Source organism: Petaurus breviceps, unplaced genomic scaffold, assembly GCF_028583685.1.
Source record: "Petaurus breviceps papuanus isolate PSGF00001 unplaced genomic scaffold, PetGlider_PUasm1.0 37, whole genome shotgun sequence".
Classification (NCBI taxonomy): Eukaryota; Metazoa; Chordata; class Mammalia; order Diprotodontia; family Petauridae; genus Petaurus; species Petaurus breviceps.
Genome location: NW_027186296.1, coordinates 28,972,782 through 28,994,628, shown reverse-complemented (window position 1 = coordinate 28,994,628; position 21,847 = coordinate 28,972,782). Strand labels below are relative to the sequence as shown.

At 34.0% G+C, this 21,847-nt stretch overlaps 1 protein-coding gene across 5 annotated transcripts in view; it reads right to left on the bottom strand.

Annotated features, from left to right (window-relative positions):
• Window positions 1-21,847, bottom strand: part of MINDY2 (MINDY lysine 48 deubiquitinase 2) — a 122,555-nt gene that overhangs the window by 56,041 nt on the left and 44,667 nt on the right. For all 5 annotated transcript variants that reach the window (XM_069098153.1, XM_069098154.1, XM_069098156.1 and 2 more), the window contains exons 3-4: window positions 19,288-19,352; window positions 7,443-7,601 (exon numbers count right to left, since the gene is read on the bottom strand). In XM_069098153.1, the coding sequence (XP_068954254.1) occupies window positions 7,443-7,601; window positions 19,288-19,352 (224 nt within the window). The remainder of the gene's footprint in view (window positions 1-7,442; window positions 7,602-19,287; window positions 19,353-21,847) is intronic.

Genomic DNA, 21,847 nt, shown 5'->3' with positions numbered 1-21,847 from the left:
CACACACACACACACACACACACACACACACACACACACACACACACTGGATAATATGGTTGAAGATTAAGAAACAAAAGCCCAAAGCCTTACAGAACATAGAAATACATAGAAGCACCAACCTTCTTTGCACCAGCTCATAAAACTTTAAGAAACACTTGACTGAGTTATAAGTTCCTCATTGGATAAATGGCCCAAAGGAAATAAACGATTCTTAAAAGAACTGCAAGCTAAATAATCGTATGAAAGATTGTTCCAAATCACTCATAAGATAGCAAACTGACAATGTGACAAAAAAAATGGAAAAGAATCAATATAGGAAGGACTGCAGAAAGGCAAGAATAATAATATACTACTCATGGATCAACAATTTGTTTCAACCATTCTAGAAAAAAATTTGAAATCATTCTAAATAAATTACTCAAATGCCCATACCCTTTAAGAAAACAGATCTTGATACTAAGCAAACACGACAAAGAGGTCAAAGATAATGGTAGTAGAGCAAGTATCTATCAACTGAGATGGAATGTGATTGTGCCATGAGAAATAATGAATATGATTGGTGCAAAGGAAACACAGAAGATTTACATGAACTGATGCAGAATGAAGCATGTAGAACCAGGAAAACAATATATAGAATGATCAAAGCTGTGTCAATGATGGGGAGGGGATAGGGAGTGAGTAAAAATGAGGAAGAAGAGGAGAATAAAGAGAAGAAAGGAGAGGAAGAATGAAGAGGAAGAACAGAAGATGAGAAAATTCACCCTCCTTTCATTATTGCAGAAGTAAGGATTTATAATTATAGTCAGTTGCTTTGCAAACTGTATTTTTTTTCTCTTTAAAAAAATCTTAATTACAAAATTTTAGCTTGCCTGGTAGAGGAAAAAGAAAGAAAATAGTTTTTTAAATAATAAAAATTTTTTTAATTTTAAAATATTCACGTTAATTTTTAATTTAATAATAGAAATATTTAACTGAATAACATATTTTAAAAATAATTTGGCTTACCAAGCAATAGCACTGATAAAGTTTCAAAGTACCCGTAACTTTCAAATTCACAAAGCAGTTAAAAGAAAGGTCAATTATTTATTATAAGATAAGAATTTAAGTTTTTTTTCTTAATTCAGAATAATAAACTACAACACACACGCACATATATGTGTACATATATACATACACACCCCCAAACTATAAAAATATTGTCATTATTTGCATCATTAATGAATTATGGCAAACCCAATGGCAAAATAATCTGCTTAATTTTAGCAGAGCTTTAGAAAAGCTTCCAGAACTGAAACATTTTTTATAGTTTACTCTGAGAAACTGCAACTATTTAATTTGTACTTTCTATAGCTAGTGTTAACTTGAATAATAGCTACTAGACTATATTTTTCTACTTTATTTCCTTCAAGCAAAACAATGAGATTTTATCATATAATCTAGTATTTCTAAATTCTAAATTATTCAGAGAAAAACACAAACACAACTTCAGAAACACCATAAAACAAAATATACAGTTCCAAATGCTGTTATGATAGGCTATCATCTTTGTTTAAAAGAAGTCTCCTATATAACTTTGAAAAATTAAGAACTAGGATTTAGAAAATGCAGTATAGTCCTATTTTAGAATTTTTAGATCCAGAAGTCATATTGCTATGTCTATTGCTATTTCTGTAAAAACATCATCATTATAACAACCTCAAATAACTTCATATTGAAAGTATTATGCACAAAAATACTCTCAAAGGTTTAATTTGAGATAAGATGAAATCCAACGATCATGGGAAAAAGCTGACCATGCAACTATGAGGAAAATGTGTTATTCTGTAGCAGCATTATCAATAATTGAATTTGCAAACTCATGGGAAATTTTTAAACTACTCAAACCATTATCTTGTTTGTTCATCAGAAAGTCTGAACAAACTTCTTTTAGAGTCCTATAATCAAGAAATTGAGTTTGTGGAGGCAGAGGGGCAGAGTGGATCAAAAACCAGCTTCAGAGTCCAGAATACATGGGTTCAAATGCTCCTTTGGATAGATTCTGGCTTTTCATTTAAAGGCAAATTAAATTAGCAAAGGAGGTTAAAGACAAAAACCTTTAACTTGTAAATGAATTGTATTTGTACATTTAAGATATTGAACATTACCATTTCATAATCAAGTTTTATAAAATACCATACTTTGTATCCACTATTCATTATTCCATATCTCCTGCTGGTTGGAATGAATATTAAACTTTTCATAGTTTTCATTTTCTCAATTGTTTTTGTCTTATCGCTCCTCATGAGAATGAGATTCATTTCGTCACCTTATGTTATTTGTTATCTATATTTTGTGCGTGAAAATCTAAAGCCAGGGGTGGGGGTGTTACTTATTGTTTCTTTACTGGATTCTATCTCCTTTGAATTTCTGGGTAACTCTACTGCCATTCTTCCTACACTGCAGCTACTCTATATGGTCTGACCTATTTGGCAGTCTGGTAAAATCTATGGACCACTTTTCAGAATGATGATTTTAACAGCAAAATAAAATAGATAGGATTATAAAGGAAATCAAAGATTACTGAAAACATATAAAGATTTAATATTTTTTCCCATACAAGTTCACAGGCTCTCCTGAAATTTGTTGATAGACCCTAAGATTAAATACTCTTGCTCTATGATATCTAACTTGTTAGGCAATTTTCTATCTCCTCTTTCCTTTTGATTAGATTTTGAAGACTTGGGACAAATGTATTCTTAATAGATCTTCTTAGGTATATTTTGTCTCTGACCAGGAACCTGTTATTTCTATATATGCTACCAGAAATCCAAAGATTATTTTTAAAACCATTTTCTCTTTAATACATACATTAACACGCTAAATTTCTTTTTTGCTTCTTTTTTTTTTTTTTTGGAGGGGGAAGGCAGAGCAATTGGGGTAATTGACTTGCTCAAGTTCACAAGGCTAGTTTTTGTGTTGTGTCTGAAGTAGCATTTGAACTCAGGTCCTCCTCACTCCAGGGCTGGTGCTCTATTCACTGTGCCACCTAGCCGCCCCAACACACACGCTTTTTTTTAAAGACAATGTCTTCCTAAGATTCATTCATTTATCAAAAATACTTTTCTAAAGTCCTTGATTTGATCAATAGGAGTGATTAAATAATGTGTGTTTAAGGTTTTCAATTTCTTGCATAAGATTTCAGTCATTAGCAAGGCTTTCTGGGATTCCCTCTGGCACTGATCTGCACTCATGTGAATCCCTAGAAATTTGTAATACTTGTATGTTTTTATGAATCTTGGGAAGTTCAATCATGTCTTTTATATATGCCCTGAAAGACAACAGATGCTTTCATTGTTATTAGGACTCAGTATTCAGGAGGTGGTCACCAGAGACAGCTACTTATTTCTTCTTCTGAGCATTCCAAGATGTTTTCTTATCTAATATTACCTACAGACCTATATCATCATTACTGGAGGAAAAGTATCTGTTTCTTCCTCTTTAGGAACAGTCTCAAAATTATGATTCAGCTTTAAGTATTCAGTGATCCTTCTTCCTTCTTCTCTACATCTCATTCTTCTGAATCCCAACCTCCTGACACAGATCAAGGTTTACCAGTGCCACTTCAACTCCATTTTCTTCTTTGCCTTCACAAATATGCTCTTCAGTTGCTGTTGCCCCTTCCCCCACAAAGGATTACTGCACTCTTGATGATAATTTGGAGAATGGCGATGTTGTCTTTGTGTCCCTTCACTTTATCTTCTGGAAGGGAAGCTATTCTGTATTTTGACAGCATATAACACTCACTTGGCTATGGCAGAAATACAAACAAAGAAAGCTCTCTGCAGGTAACTGAAAAACTGTTGATGTTTTCTCTACTGGCCACACATATATATGGGAATATATAAAAAGTCATAGAAATTTAGGACTTAGCATGGTGCTTGGCATTAGATGTTTAATAAATGTTTATCGACAGACTGCTTGAAAATTTAGTACCTTTTGATCCAATGATTTCATTGCTAGGAATTCAGAGAATCACAGAATTTCAGGGATTCACCTCACTCTAATAGGTAAGACAACGTGTAAACAGGCATAAACGTAAGATATGTGTGAGTGCATGTGTACACACATATATGCATATGTGTGTGTAAGTATATGTATATGTGTGTGTGTATAAAGTGGAGGTAATCCAGAGGGAAAGCACTGGCATTAATGGAGACAAGGAAATGTTTGTTGCAGAAGGAAGGAGTTGGATTGCGTCTTGAAGGACCCCAAGGACATTCAGAGGCATAGATAAGGAAGCAGAACATTTCAGGCATGGCAGACTACCAGTGAAAAGGCACAAGAGTTGGAAGGGCAGTGTTGTGTGTGAGGAACAGTCAGGAGGCCATTGTCATGAGTTCATGGAGGATAGTGGTATAAAAAGCCTGGAAAGGTAGGACAGGCTCAGTTTGGGATGAGCTTTAAAAGCCAAACATAGCATTTTATATTTGATCCTAGAGGTAAGGAATCACTAGAGCTTAATAAATAGGAGCCAAATCTGTCCTTTAGGAAAATGAATCTGGCAGTTGACTGGAGGACGGAGTAGAGCTAGGGAAGACTTGAGGCAGGGAGACATACCTTTACACCTTTAAACTACAATAGTCTAAGCAAGAGGTGCTAAGGATTTGTAACAGGGTATCAGTTGTGAGGGTAGAGAGAAGGGAACATATTCATAAGATGTGAATTTAGAAGTGACAAGATTTGACAATAGATAAAATATGTGGAATGAATTTGAGGATGACACTGAAGTTGTGAGCCTGGGAGACTAGAAGAACAGGAAAGTTGGAAAGAGTGTGGGGGAAAGGTAAGTTGGAAAAGAGTGTGGGGGAAAGCTAAGTTGGAAAAGAGTGTGGGGGAAAGCTAAGTTCTCTTTTGGACCTGCTGAGTCGGAGATGCATATGAACAAAGGCAGGGAGACATAACAAAAGGCTATTGTAATAGTCCAGAGGAGAGGGGAAGTGAGCCTATAGCAGAGTGCTAGCTGTGTGAATGCAAAGATGTAAAGATAGAAATATGTAAACATATATGTAAAGATAGAAATAAAGATATAAGATGTAAAGAGAGAAATAAAAAAATGTAGCAATAGATTGGATATGTGGAGTGAATGTGACTGAAGTATCAAGGATGACACAGATTGTGAGCATGAGTGACCAAGAAAATGGTGGTGTTTTGAACAATAAGAGGAGAGTTGCTGAGAGAGTAGAGGATTTAGAGAGAAAGATAGTGAGTTTTGTTTACCACATTTCAAATCTGAGATCCATAGGGAATATTTGCTTTCAGATGTCCAAAATGTGGAATTTTAGTGCATAAAGATGATAATTGAACCCATGGGAACAGATGAGATCACCACACAAAATGGTACAGAGGAAGAAGAGGAGTTGCCTGGATAGACCCTTGAGGAACACCCATGATTAGTGGTTATAACTTGGAGGAAGATCCAGCAAAGAAGACTGAAAAGAGTGGTGAGGGGCAGGTAGGTGGTTCAGTGGGTGGAGCACTGGCCATGGGTCAGAAGGACCTGAGTTCAAAGTCAGCATCAGACACTTACTAGCTGTGTGACCCTGGGCAAGCCACTTAAACTCTGACTGCCTCAAAAAAAAAAAAAAAAAAGGAAGGAAAGAAAAAAGAAAAGAAGTGGTGAAGCTAGTAGAAGAACAACTAGGTAAGATCAGTGTCATAAAAATCTAGAGATGAGAGTATCCACGAGAAAGGATGACTGACAGTGCCAAATGGTGCACAGAATCATTTTAATCCCTTTTCCATGTGACAACTTAGCAAATACTTGAAGATGGCTATCATTTCTTCCTTGGGTCTTCTTTTCTCCAGAATAACTCTTTCCAGTTTCTTTTAACTAATTCTAATGTGCCATGGATCTAAGGTCCTTCATCATCGTGGATCCCTTCCTCTAGATGCTCTCCAGCTTCTTTACTTTCCATGATATGCCACTTTAATGAGAATGGTGGAAATAGAAGACGGTAGAGTTAAAGCAGCAAAGTAGAGTGAGGAAATGAAATTAATGAAAGGAGACTGCTGCTTGAAGAAGTATTAAGCATGAAAAAAAAAAAGAACAGCAAGATTTAACAGATTTTTTTTTCCTAGATGTGGAGTCATGTATATATGAAGGTAGAGTCAGTAAAGAGGGAAACTAAAGATTCTTTAAGTGTTTCATGTTAGAAAAAGAAAGATTAGGTAGGAGTAAGATCTTTCAAGTTGGCAAGGAATGAGATTTGCAAAGCAGATGGAAGCTTTAATTCTTGAAGGGAAGAGAAACAAAGCAACAAAACAAAGTGAGAGAGTTCAAGCTGAGCAACTAGAGTTCTTTAGTAAAAGTGGAATTGAAGCTATCACCTGAAAACAGAGCTTGCTTTTGACTAATAAGTGCCTTAAAGAAACTTTTAAACATATAATAGGTGTCTAGAGAATCTGAAAATTCATCTGAAACATTAAGTTTAGCTTTATATTTCTCTTATTTCTAACTAAATTATGTTTTTTGGGGAAAAAAGCTTTCACGATTCAACAATCCAGCATGGCAAAATTACTATAATATATAGAAGCCATTTGCTACATTTGGTAACCATAAAATACTCTATTACATCAGCAAAACCTCTAATTTGACAGATACCAGCTCAAATTTCATGTTCAGCTTCCAAACAAAATTTTAAAAACTATAATGTTCAAAACACATAAGTGAATATGGTTTCTTTCTACTAGGTTATATAAGAAGCTATAAATAACAGAGTACATATGTACCACTCAATTTCTTTCCCTTACTCATATGAAAATGTTGTATTGGTAGTATTATAAGCTATACAGAAATGTCTCTATAACCCACAAGGCAAATCTGTCAACATTCACATATGGTACCATTACTGCTCTAAAAATGTGGTCCCTCAAATTGATGGCCTCATCACCTCTCACTAGGACTATTTTAATAGTACCCTAACTGGTATTTCTACAACAGATTTTTTTCCCCCTCCAATATATTTTTCAGAGAATCAGAGCATCTGAGGGCTCAAAGGTCCCCAGAGGTCATCTACTATCACTGCTGACCATACACTCTTGTTAATATACTGCACACATAATTCCTCTGACTCGACATCACCTTACATCCTCACTATCTACCTAATAAAGTAAAAGCTCCTTAAGGCACCATTCAAAGCCTTTTGTGACTGGGTTCCGAATACCTTTCTAGCTTTCTTCAAGTACTCTATGTTACTACCAAAATGGACTGCTCTTGCTGCCACCCATTCCTGGAATAAAGATGTCCTCTCTACTACCATCTTTCCTGGTTGAAAGACATTCCTTGCTTCATAGCTTAACTTAGGTTAATTTCTCCATGAAGACTTCTCTATTCCTGCTTAGCTGGGGATGATTTCTCCCATTATCAAACTTCTCATTGCATTTGAGATTCCTCTGCTTACCTGAGGGTCCACTAACCATCCATGGTACAATGGAATATCAAGAAGATCAAAAACAATGCACTCAGGTGTATATTCAAATGTTCGGACACCAGTGAATTTCACATTTACATCCAGACCTGTCTGTAGTTTGTGCAGAATTGCCATAGCATCACTCATATTCTGCAAGTAAAAGAAAAGACACATGAAATCAAAAGCCTAATAGCTGTTTAAATTTAAGACTATTTCAAACTTTCTATATAGCATACTTGCAAATAAAACATTTTACTGAAAAAAAAATTTTACTGACTTAAGCAGTCATCCAATATTTGTACCAACACTTCCAATACAGGTTCAAATACTTTGCTCTGAGATCTCCCTTCAATTAAGTTCCTTAAAAAATAACTGGGTGGTGTAGTGCATAGAGCACCAGCCCTGGCATCAGGAGGACCCATATTCAAATCTGGCCTCAGACACTTAACACTTGTTAGCCATGTGACCTTGGGCAAGTCACTTAACCCCAATTGCCCTGCCCCCCCTCCAAAAAAAAAAAAACAAAAAACACAAACCACCTGGTTTCTCCTAGGATATTCTTATCAACAAAATTTGGGCTGTAGAAATGGTTTGTTTTATTGATACTGGCACTAGGGAAGGAAAAGAAATTTGAGGTTCTCTCCCCATACACAGATTCTACCACTAAATAAACCCAAACCAAAATGCTTTATTGCCTAACCCAACTCCCAGTAAAGGTAAAGAGATAGAAAACAATGATGTACACACAAGCTCTAAACAGCAGAATTTGCTATTCTGAACTGCTGCTCCATAGCCCTGCAACTACCAAGTAGAACCTAAGGCAGGAGAACAAGTATTTGAGATGGAAGAGGGAGAATGGGCATGCTCTTCTTTTGGGGCTTTAACTTCTTTAATTAAAAGGACTTTGTTAAATACTCAGAGCACTCAATAAGATTTCTCTTGTTTCTAAGCAGCCTGGTCCCTTTCTAGTCTTTCATTCTCACCTTGCCTTTCCTGCTTCTCCTCTCCTTGAAAGCCCAAAGCAGAGAATGTATTTAAAGTTTGAAGGGTGTGGTGAGACCTCAAAGGTGAATGGTCAAGGGTGGGATGTATACTAGCACTTGGAAGCTAGAAGGGATCGTCCCAGATATGGACTTTATTTCTCCAAATCTGACTTCAGGATACTGATGTTCACTGTTAGTATCCTAGTGACTAAGTATCATGATGATAAGGTATCAATTTTTCAGCTTCTGTGTTCGTGCACAGACACCATACACTTGTCTTTCAAAAGCCAAGAGGATTAACTGGTCAAGTAAGTCATTTCTGCTTGTTGGGTTGAGGCCTCTTCACATAGTTTTATAAGAAATGGAAGTAACCAAACAGGTTCTGAACATAGAACATGGCTTTATCCCATGTGACTAATCAACTACAGCTTTAAAGAGCCCCCTAAAGCATTGCCAAGTTTAAGATTAGCCCTGTGAGAGGCTACAGGCATTAAATTTTGAAGAAGTCCTATAGAACTCCTTCATTTCTACATAAAGCAGGGGCTCTTAACCTAGGGTCCACAAACTTGAATGAGAAAAAAAATACCTTGATTTTCACTGAACTCTAACTGAAATTTAGGGCTCCTGTAATTATGAGTGTAGGTAAGAAATCATTATTCTGAGAAGGGGTTCACAGACTTCACAAAACTGCAAAAGAGGTCCATGACTGCCTCAAAAAAAAAAAAAAGTTAAGAAACTCTGACTTAAAAGACTATTGAGCCATTGATAAAAAAAAATATTTTTCCTGAAATCTTCCCTTTTATCTTTTCTCATACCACAACAGTATTCTATCACATTTATATATCATGACTTGTTTGGTCACTCCCTAATTGATGGGCATCTCCTCAGTTTCCAATTCTTTACCACCACAAAAAGACCTATTGTAAAAATTTTTATACAGATAGATCGTTTTCCTTTGATCTCTTTGGGATACAGACCTAGTAGTGGTATCGATGGGTCAAAGGGCATATACAGTTTTACAGTCCTTTGGGCATAGTTCCAAATTGTTCTCCAGAATGCTAGACTACTTCACAGCTTCAACAACAGTGCATAAGTATAAGCTATTTTCCCACATCCCCCTAGCACTTGTTTTACTTTTCTGTGCTGTTAGCCATTCTGATAGGTGTGAGATGGTATCTCAATTTCTCTAAATATTAGTGATTTACAGCATTTTTCCATATGACTATTGATAGCTTTGATTTCTTCCTCTTAAAACTGTCTATTTGGGGCGGCTAGATGGTACGGTGAATACAGCATTGGCCCTAAAGTCAGGAGGACCTGAGTTCAAATCCAGCCTCAGACACTTGACACACTTACTAGCTGTATGACTTTGGGCAAGTCACTTAACCCCAATTGCCCTCCAAAAATGGCAAAAAATAAAAAAAAAACCTGTCTATTCATATCCTTTGACTATTTTCTAATTGGGGAATGGCTCTTATTCTTGTAAAATTGGCTCAGTTCTCTATGTATTTGAGAACTAAGATCTTTTATCAGAGAAATTTGATGCAAAATTTCTACCCACAGTTTCCTGCTTTTCTTCTAATTTTAGCTGTATGGCTTTGTTTGCAAAAACTTTTAAATTTTATGTAATCAAAGTTATCTATTTAAAAATTTAAATTAAATTTAAATTAGGAATATCAAATTAAATTTAAATCAAATTAAATTTTAAAATATAAATTTAAAATCTATCTAAAAATTAAAATTGAAGTTCCCACGAACATTCCTACCTTTTGTTTAGTTAAGAATTCTTCCCCTATCCATAGAACTCACACATAATTTCTTCCACAATCCCTTAATTAATTTATATCACCCTATATATGTTTTCTATTGCTTCTAGGAATCTCCCCAGTTGGTCAATCCTCCTAGTAAATGTGGATAACCAAACTCTAATAAGGACCTAACCAGAAGTATAGGGCTAAAAGAATAATTCTCATTTTTTGTGTTATAACCTTGTTGATCCATTAGTAGAGATACTGTTTGTTTTAAAAGAAAAAAAAGTCCAAAAAAGGAGCTCTAATCAATTATTAATATCTTGATCACTTCTATAATGCTGCCAACAAATTTGATTTTTTTTTTCTTTTTGGAGGGCAATTGGGGTTAAGTGACTTGCCCAAGGTCACACAGCTAGTAAGTGTTAAGTGTCTGAGGCTGGACTTGAACTCAGGTCCTCCTGACTCCAGGGCCAGTGCTCTATTCACTGCACCGCCTAGCTGCCCCCTGCTAATAAATTTTAAACCGCAATATGACACAGTTAAATCTGCTTCTAAAAGTAGAACTGAACTCTTAAAATGAAACATATTTGGAAGGTGAATTGATAAACATTTTTATTAATCTATAATTATTGACCTAATTTGCCTTTTCTAATACATAATCTATATGATGTCAGGCATCAAGGGTCCTTAATATATGTTGTACTATCCCTCACTATCCTGAAATAATAAAAGAGTGAGCTATGCTAGTACCTTTGCCAATCACATTTCAATTGATACCTGCGTAATTTTATCCGAAGAGGTACTCTTTGTTTCCTTAATTTGTACAAATCAGTATAAATCATATTCCTGTCTTCCTTAGTCAACTTGGGCTCATCACAAGCTTACTGAGTATGTTTGCAATTATATCAATGCTGCTTAGATGAATAAATAGGCAGAAACTTCTGTGAATAAATAACATTATAACATTGGCTTTTGTGTACTGGCTGCCAGCTTAGACCTGCTCTGACTTACTAATGTGCATTCAACAAATTCATATGTCTATCAATTTAACAAAGAGGTCAGTCTTTGGCACACTCCTCAGGTACTATAACTATATACAATGTTAAAGAATTAATAAAATGTAATTTTCCAAATTGTTGTGTTTGTTATGATGGAGTTTTTTTTTAATACCCGCTCTTTATGTAACTGGGATACAAGGTCATTGTCAATGGATATGGGATCAAAGTACTTAGTGGAGAGGGAATATGAAAAGAGAAAAATAACAATAATAAATATTCCTTTGGCACTTACTACACTGGGATTGATCTCAAGACACTAAAAATCCAACAGATGTTATTTTAAGTCACAAAATTTTTAAAAATTTTTCAAAGATTTATTGATCTTTGAAAGATCTTTTACAATGAGTGAGGTGTCAAAGGAATGGGAAAACGTAATTATCCCAATTCCCAAAAAAGCAAAGAAAGTAGATACTGAAAACTGTAGGTAAAAAAACTTGACCTCTAGTCCTGGCAAAATTCTGTATTATATTTATTACGAAATGAAAGTTTTATAAACATTAAAGTGACTTATAAATGGATTATCAACTATAGGATGGTTTGTGACGATTTTGAAAGGGAAAATGCTATTTATTAAGGCAGCAAGGCTTTATCAGGAACAAATCAAGCCACACAAACCTAATTTTCTTTTTTTTTTTTACTTTTTTTGGACAATTACTTATTGTTATATCAATGAAATGTTAACTATACCTAGGTTTCAGCAAAGTAGGTGACAAAGTCTCTGGTGTTATCATTATAGATAAGACTGGGAGAGCCATAGACGACAATACAGATTAAGGGGATTTAGAATTGATTTCGTGACTCTGCCCCAAAAGTAGGTATTAGAGGATTGATATCCACTTAGAGGAAGATTTCTGGAGCACTCCAAGGGTCTTTCTTTGACTGTGTCATTTACAGTTGTTCTCAGCAACATGGATGGTATATAACACAACAGTCAGGATCTAAAAAGATCTTGAGAAAACAGTTACACAAATGTACTCTTTGGTGTAACTTTGAATTGGTCAGGGATGGGGAACCTGTAGTTGCGAGGTCACATGTGGCCCTTTAGGTCCCCAAGTACAGCCCTCAGTCAAAAGGCTGCACCCAAGGACCTAAAAGGACCTTGGACCTTGGCCTAGCCCAAGTTATACAGAATAAGTCCTTTTATTAAGGGGATTTGTTCTGTGAAGTTTGGATTCAGTCAAAGGGTGTGGCCTCAAGGCTACAGGTTCCCTGCCCCAGGACTCCAAACATTCCAGAAAACAATTTAGAACTATGTCTAAAAAACAAGTAGATTGTACATACTCTTTGATTGTGGTTAGCAATACTACTATTAGACCTATCTTAGAAAGAGGTCAAAGAAAAAGAAAAGGAAAGAATGTTTATAACAGTTCTTTTTATTCTAGCAGAAAAAAAGGAAACTAAGAGAAAGCTTATCAAATACGAAAGTGCTGAAAAAGTTGTTGTGTATGAATGTAATAGAATATTATTGTGACATAAGAAAGGATGAAAGCGACCTTAATAGAGAAGCATAGGAAGACAGGTAGCAAACTGATACCAAAAGAAATGAATAAAACCATGAAAATAATTTTTACAATAATATAATAAAGAAAAAGAACTTTGAAAGACAAAAAAAAATGTGTTCAATGAAATGACAAGTCATTAATTACAGAAAACTGACAATAAAGCATGCTACCCATCTCCTGACCGAGAAGTGACTGATACAAGGTATAGAAGTGGATATATTTTGGCCATGGTCAATGTAGGAAATTTATTCTTACTACTTTTGTTATGAGTTTTGTTTTTCTTTGTTTCTATTTATTTTTTTGTGTGGCAGAATTGGGAGAGAAGCATGACTACTCATAGGAAAGGAAGGAAAGAATGAAAGAAGGGAGGAAAGGAAGAAGGGAAGGAGGGAAAATTTGAGTGAAGGAAGGAAGAAGAAGGAAAAGAAGAAAAGAAAGAAAACAAGAAAGAGGAAAAGAAACTTGGGGAGAAGGGGGAAGGAAGGAGGAAGAAAAGGAAAGAGAGTAAAGGAGAGGGGGTTATCATGTAGAAAAGGAGCTGAACTTATTTTGAGGGGGGAGTTAGGAAAAATTGGTTAAAGTAGCAAAGTGGTTGATTTAGATTCAATATAAACAAAACATCCCAACAATTAGATTTGTTTGAACAGCAGACTTCACTTGAAGTCTTCAAACAAAGGTATGATCACTCACCAATAATAACTGTGGAGGAGTGGTATCAAACAAATTGAAGTGGGAACCATTAAACCAAGGGCACGTGGTAACTTAGAAAACCAAATATTAACATTATCTGTTTTGCTGTATTTGTATTTATTTAGTTATATATTTCCCAATTATATTTTAATCTGATTTGGCTGCATTAGGGAATATTATGGGCGCATGCAGCTGCATGTTGGAGCCCTATCTTGTAGAGGACATGCTTGTTTAGGTATGGGTTGTAGTGGACGGCCTGTACGGTCTCTCCCAACTCTTAATATTTGATGACTTTAAAATTCAAGAGAGCTTAAGGATCACATTTTGGCCTGAATATATGACCTCAAATATAAAGTGGCCATATAATTAAAAAGATAAATGTTAAAATTTTAAAAAATCAATTTCCTGCAAGAAAGCATGGTGTGAAGTCAAACGAGAGCTTAGACTTGCCAAATTCCCCACAAACAAATTCTGCCCTCCCATAATAGAGGAAGGTAACCAAAGAACTTCAAATAAGAATAATCTCTCAGAAGAGAAAAAGCAGAGGAAATGAATCAAAAGGAAGAAACAAAGATGGTCACCCACAATGAACAAATATGAGTTAAAGGTATCTAAAAAGAAAACAACAAAATAAAAAAATAATGAATTAAAATCAAAAGTGGTCCCAGCAAAAACATATGAATTTAAAAAACAAAAACCACAAAAGAAATTAAAGAGGAATTAGCATCAGTTAAACAAAGAAGAGAAGGATTTAGCACAACCCAATTGTGAAGAAATTCCAACAGTAAGGGAGTTATTTGGGGAAAGAAAATAATACAAGTTCAACGAAAGAAGTGTTTTACTAGAAGATAAAAAGCAACACCAAAGCAAACAGCAAAGTGAGATCAAAGGACAACTCAACTGGAAAAAAGCTTGAGAAATTTATAAGCAAAGGTGATTAATTAAGGGATAAAGAGCCTAGAGGAATAAGTGAACTTGCCCCCAGAATATGACAAACTCTAATCTCTGTATTTCAGGGAATCACAAAAGACTGTACAATTCTTCTGTCTCTCTACAGTCTTCCCAGCTCTAATGGGTTCAACCACTCCATATGGATAACTCCTAAGTCTGCAAATTCAGTCCTTATCTTCCCCCTGAGTTTTAATTTCACATCTCCAGCTGCCAGGTAAACATCACATGGTTATCCCACAGTCTTAATCTAAAACGGAATGTGTCCAAAACAGATTCTTTCCTGAAAGCCTCAACTTTCCTTCTAACTTGCCTATTTCTACAGAGGATATAAATGTTCTTCTGGTCACCCAGGTTTGCAACTTCATTCTTGAATTTCTTGTATTTAAATTAAATTTTACATTTTTCAAATGTCAAGTGGACAATTTTTCTGCCCTCTTCCCCTGCACTAAAAAAAAGGAAATCAAAACCCTTTCAAACAAGGGTTTAATAAGCATAATCAAACAAAACAATAGACTGGTCATAGACAAAAATGTTTGCATCCTGCATATAACTAACATATTAATCCATCAACTCTCAGGAAATGGCTAGACGGTCCTCTGGAATTATGGTGGATCACTGCACTGATTAGGGTTAAGTATTTCAAAATTATTTTAAAGTGCTGATATTATAGTATATATTGTTTATCTAGTTATGCTGCACAAGTTTATACAAATCATCCTAGCATTCTCTGAAACTTTCTATCATTTCTTATAGCACAATAGTATTTCATTACATTCACATAATATAATTTGTTCATCAATTTCCCAACTGATGGGCATACCCTTAGTTTCTAGTTCTTTACTGTTACAAAAATAGCTATTATAAATACTTTAAAAAATCTATTGTACTGCACCGGCTCCAGTGTCGGGATGACCTGGGGTTCAAATCCGGGCTCAGATACTTAGCACCACACCCAGAAATAACTGGCCGTGCAACCTTGAGCAAGTTATTTAACCCTGATTGCTTAAAAAAAAAATCTACTGTATTTTTAGTTTATGGAATAAAAGAAGCATCTCTATAACAGTACAAAACATGGCTGCACATGAAACTGCAAATCTGTTATGCACAACTTGCTATTCCTTTCAAATATAGAGCAAAATTATCATGCAAACTTCTTTTTTCCTCCCTTTCCTCCCTCTTCCCTGCCCTAGAGGTGGCTACCATTAGACACAAATAGGTGTATATGTATAAAATTATTCTATACATACTTCTATTTATCAGTCCTTTCTCTGGATGCAGATAGTCTTTTTTTATATGTCTTTTAAATAGTTAATTTGGGTATTTATAATAGACAAAATAACTCATTTGCTCAGTCATTCTTAAAAAACAATATTGCTGTTATTGTATAAAATGTTCTCCTGGCTATTATAGATTGGGTTGTCATAAGTATTTTTGTACATGTAGAGCATTTCCTCTTTCTTTAATGAACTAATTTATTTATTTAATCTCTTTTTTATGGTATCACCAGGTCAAAGGGTATGCATAATTTACAATTACAAATGGCTTTCCAGAATCACTGTACCAATTCTTAGCTCCATCAATTATGTATCAATGTGTCTGTTTTCCCACAGTCTTTCCAATATTGCTGTTTTTCCATTTTTGTCAATTTTTCAATTTGGTGTTTGTAAGGTTGCTTCTAAGCTGTTTTAATGTGCATTTTCATAAATTTTTTATTTAGGACATTTTTTTCATATGGTTAGTGATAGCTTAAGTATCTTTCTTGGAAAGCTTGTTTATATCCTTTGACTATCGAATGGAAAACAACTCTTAATTCTAATAAATTGGAATTAATTCATTATATATGCTGGAAAATTACCTTTAGTAGAGAAAGTTGCTGCAAAGATTTATTTCCTAATTAACAGTTTCCCTTCTATTTGTGCAAAAAATTTTAATTTTTTGTAATGAAAATTGTCCATTTTATCTTCTGTGATCTTCTTTATTCCTCAACTGGTCATAAATTCTCCACTTATAAAAAGATCTGCAAGATATTTTATTTCTTGCCTTATTCTTATGATAGTATCCACTTAGAATTTATATTAGTATGTCGTATGAGGTATTGGTCCAAACTTAATTTCTGCCAGATTGTTGTCCAGTTTTGCCAGCTAATTTTGAAATATCTGTGAGTCCTTACCCTAGTAGCTAGAGTCTTTATGTTTATCAAATAGTAGGGTACTTGGTTCAATTACTTTGGTATGCTGTCTACATAATCTACTCCATTGTTAAACCTCTGTATTTTTTAATCAGAAAAGAATACTTTTGATGATTATTGTTTTGTAGTAAAGTTTGAGATCTGATACTCTAGACCATGTCCTCCCCACTTTTTTTCCCCATTATTTCCTTTGAGATTCTTTACTTTTTGTTTCTCCATGAAGTCTGCTATTGATTTTTCTAATTACATAAAGTTATTCTTTGGTAGCCTGACTGGCATGACATGGAGAAAATGAATATGTTATTATATTAATTTATTTAACACTGCCATCTTTATTATGATGGCCTGGCTTATTTTATGAGCAACTGATATTTCTCTGGATATTTTGGTCTGTGACTATTACCACAAAGAGTGATTTGTAATTTTATTTAAAAAGTTCTTTATCTTGAGAGGTTGATTTCAAGAATTTTACATATTTAATAGGAATTTTGAGCAGAATCTCATTTTCTATTTCTTCCTGATGCATTTTATTAAGAACAAACAGAAATGCTTAAGATTTATATGATTTAATGCTAATCAGCACATTAAGAAAAGTTCAATTTATTCCTTGAGTTTTTTTAGTGCTTTAAAGAGAAAAGAATGTTGTATTTTGCCAAAAATTCCTTTCTTCCTTTGTTGTGAATTCTCCTTTTTCATTTTTGGATAGTGGTAATTTGGTGGTCTTTGTTTTCAATCAAATTAGCTAATGATTTTTTTTAAGCTGCTAGTTTCATTAATGTAATTGACTTTTTGCTTACAATTTTGTTAATAATTTGCCTGATTTTCATTGTTCCAGTTCAGTTTAATTTGGGCTTTAAAACTGGGTTAGTTTCTATTTAAAAAGTTATTATGCCCAATTTACTGATCTGTACATTCTCTCCATTGCCAAAGTTTTTTAAGATATAAAGACTACTCAGGCTACATCCTCAAAATTTTGTCATGTTTTTTTCACTGCTGTCATTATCTTTAATGAAATTATTATTTTAAGATTTATTTATTGATCCACTAATTTTTTATAATTAAGTAATTTAATTTTAAGATAATTTTTAGTCCTTTCTTCAATGGCCCTTCACTATATATAATTTTTATTGCACTGTAGTAAGTAAAGGATGTGTTTAGTGTTACTGCTTTACCACATTTGTTTGTGAGGTTTTTAATGCTCTGATACAGGGGCTGACACTTTATTTAAAAATCAAAACTAATTTTTTATTTGTAAACTACAAAAAACAGGAGGTAGGCTAGATTTGGCTCAAAAATCATAGTTTCCTGTACATAGCTGACTGCTGTCAAGGTACCATATATATAGAAAGGAGTATACTCCTTTCTATTTCAAATGAATAATTTTCAGATATCTATTATAGCAAACTTTTCTAAAATTCCTGTTCAGATTCTTTTTTTTTTCTTTTTGGAGGGGGAAGGCAGGGCAGTTGGGGTTAAGTGACTTGCCCAAAGTCACACTGCTAGCAAGTGTTAAGTGTCTGAGGCCAGATTTGAACTCAGGTCCTTCTGACTCCAAGGCCAATGCTCTATTCACTGCACCATCTAGCTGCCCCACCTGTTCTGATTCTTAACCTCTTTCTTTTCTAATTAGCCCTGTCTAGTTCTGGAAAGGGGTATGTTAAAGTAGCCCACTATTAGAGTTTTTCTGTTTTTTTCTATATAGACAGTTTAGCTTTTCATTTAAGTATTTAAATGCTATGCTACTTGGTACATAGAGCTAAGCTCTAAAATTCATCCATTGTCTGTGGTATGTTTTGACAAAATAGTTTCCTTATCTCTTTTAATCAACTCTATTATTTTTGTCTCATTTGATGATTTCTATCCCTGCTTTCCTAAGTTCAGCTAAGGAATAACAGGTTTTTTTTTTCTTAAATCCTTTAAATTCCAAATGTATTATCTTTATGTTCCAAGTTTATTTTTTATCAACAGTGTATTTTTGGATTCTACTTTCTATTTCCATCTGCTATCCTCATCCATTTTATGGCTGTATTGATCCCAATCACATTCACAATTATTATTGTTAAACATGTATTTCCCTCTAACTTATCCTCTTACACTTTACCCTCTACTTGTTCCCTGTCCCCTCTTTATTACAGATTCTTTCCTTCTTTCAAATAATAGTGAGCACTGATATAGCACCGTGATGGTCACAGAGTGCTCTAAATGCATTATCTCATTTGATCCTGACAACTCTATGAGGTAGGCATTATTATCCCCATTTTACAGAAGAAATGAAGGCAGGTAGAGGTAAAGTGATTTGTCCAGGGTCACAAACACAGTTCTAATCTCTTTCCCATTTCTGATATCAAGCCAGTTAACAATTGTGAAGAAGAGACAATTAAAGAAGGAATTCTGTTTCCTTATAACCCTACTTATTGTAATCACAGTATGAAATAAACTACTGGGTGGTCACCTGTGCACCGTGTGCAGCTGGTGGAACTTAGAAAAAACAGAACACACTCTCTCACTCACATTTCCTAAATACTGCATTCTTGATTTTCTTGTCCAAGTCACATTTTCCATTTAAAAATAGGAATGAAAAAATAACATTTGAGATAAGTTTACAGGTAATTTTTCAAGAACATATTATCACATATATCAAGGGATACTCAATTTACATTAAACTATGTAAAATGAGTTTCCTTTTATAACAAATAGCCATTTTTTTTATTACCTGCTCATAGTTTAGACGTTGAATTTCTGAAATTTCTTTTGGTTTTGCATCAAGGATATAATCTCCTATAAAAACAAACAATAAAATTGCATTCAATGTAAACTTAAAAATAGGCATATATTTTCAAGTTTTCTGGCTCTGGAAACAAAAGAATCCATGTAACACAGGAGCACAATTCTTAGTCAACTATTTTACATTATAAAGTGACATTTTAAATTATTTTTAACATAAAATATAAGCAATTAATTTATTTCAGTCAGATACAAGTTGTCAAAATGTTACCTGTATTATGGTTTATGATATTCTACATTGTGTACTATATAAGATTTTAAAACAGTATGTATCTTTAATCATGTTTAGTTTGGAGCAAAAGTTTTGAATTATTTACTCCAATGACAAGCAAGGGTCAGAACACAATGGGAGAAGAACAGGTTAGATCACATTTTGGAAACTGTATAGTTCCATACTCTGCAAACACAGCTTTTTAATAGCAATATTTTCCTGATGAGACTACCTGGCTATAAATCAAACTACCAAAAGTTACCTCTATATGATAAGTGTCATCAAAAATATAAGGGATATATACAGCCAGAAAAGGTGGTAGGCAAGCCATGTAATGAGATAAAGGATAACAGCTAAACAGATCAAGCACTGCATTAATATTCATGAACTATTAAAAGGCCCAAAAAAGACCTCCACTATGTTGGGTATAAAGGATTTATGGAAAGGCACAAGACAAAAAAAGCATACTTGGGTTATGATCTCCATTACTGAAGATCATACTCATACTAGGATATTATGGATACTGTGAAATAAACAAGCATTGTTATAGTTCCTCTACACCTAGTAAGTCCATATCTGATGGTGAACCTGGTAGAAAGTTGTAATCATTCAAGGTTTCTTAGTTATCCTTTTAGGAGTGTCAGAATGATCTATTCTGTATATTTCATATTAATATTTTATAAATGTTAACTATAATATAACATATTTAGACATGCTTATTATATGTATACACGTGTATAAATACATTCATACCTAAAGTTTTCTACAAAGTCCTATTCTGATGCTTCACTGTGAAATGAAAGTGGGTCTAGATTGTCAGAGATTATACAAGGAAAATGGAAATTATGGCAGGCTCTAAGATGTCCAGAAGAGCTTCAATTCAACCCTGGTGTGAAGAATATTCATAATACGGAAAGGCTATTTTGGTATGAGACCAAACAGAATCCTGTCCTCTCAAGAGCCTTCATTAATTAAAGTAGCAGGACAAAAACTGATGGGGAAAGGAAAAGAATGGTTAATACTTCTATAATGCTCCATTTTCAATACTAACAATAGTGGAATTACTACATTTGGGCCTAATACTGGAATTCTGATATACGATATAAGATTTTAGAAGACTGGTTTTACTATGCAAAGTATAAAACAAGGAAATCCAGGCTACAGTTGATACAATCTTAAAAACCTTGTTGTTAAGTTGCTTTAGTAGTGTCAGACTTTTCCTGACCCCATTTGGGGTTTTCTTGGCAAAAAAGTATAAGAAATGGGCAAGCACTTATAAACAATTTTATATAACAAACCACATTATAGAAACACAACTGACAAAAATATCAAAATCAGCATCAAATTAGAAAAAAAAAGACTAAAGAAGACACTATCTTTAATTATAACAATTAGAATCTTACCTACTGATGCCCAAAATGAAGTATAAGAATCTAATCATACCTTTACTCTTTGTTGATTGCCAAATAAGAAAAACAGTTACTATGATATTCAAAAGATTTGTCTTTTCGAAAATCCTTTTATTAGGTATATACTAATCTATATACATGATGCCTCCCCAAAAAGAATGTAAGCCCCTTGAGGGCAGTAACTATTTAATTTTTTTCTTTGTATCCTTAGTACCAATAGAGTATCTGTGATATATATTAGATACTTAACATATTTATTAATTGGAAAAGAGCCTAAAGTTTTCCCGTACTAAGTAAATTTTTTTTGCCTTTTTTTCTGGAGGGCAATTGGGGTTAAGTGACTTGCCCAAGGTCACATGGCTAGTTTTTGTTGTTAAGTGTCTGAGGCCACATTTGAACTCAGGGTCTCCTGACTCCAGGGTCAGTGCTCTATTCACTGCACCACCCAGCTGCCCCTACTAAGTCAATTTTTTGTAATGATTGTAACAGATTATTTTTAAGGTAATAAAGGATTCTTTCATTAATGAAACCAAGGAGATAACCATATTCAGTAATCCTTTGATAATTTGCCTCAAGGAAGACAGAAAATAAGGAGATGCTTACTAATCAAAAGTTTTCTCTACTCTGATGGAAGATGTCCTACAAAGCATTCAAAGGAAGAGGGATTCCCTATACTTATTTTTATGCTTCTTTTTGCATAATGTGCTAATTTTATCAGAACACAAAGTACCTCTTTAGTGATTTCCATTATTTTTCTCTCACCCCTTAATTTTATTTTTTAGATATCATCCCTTAATATTAAACTATCTATCTATCTATCTATCTATCTATCTATCTATCTATCTATCTATCTATCTATCTATCTATCT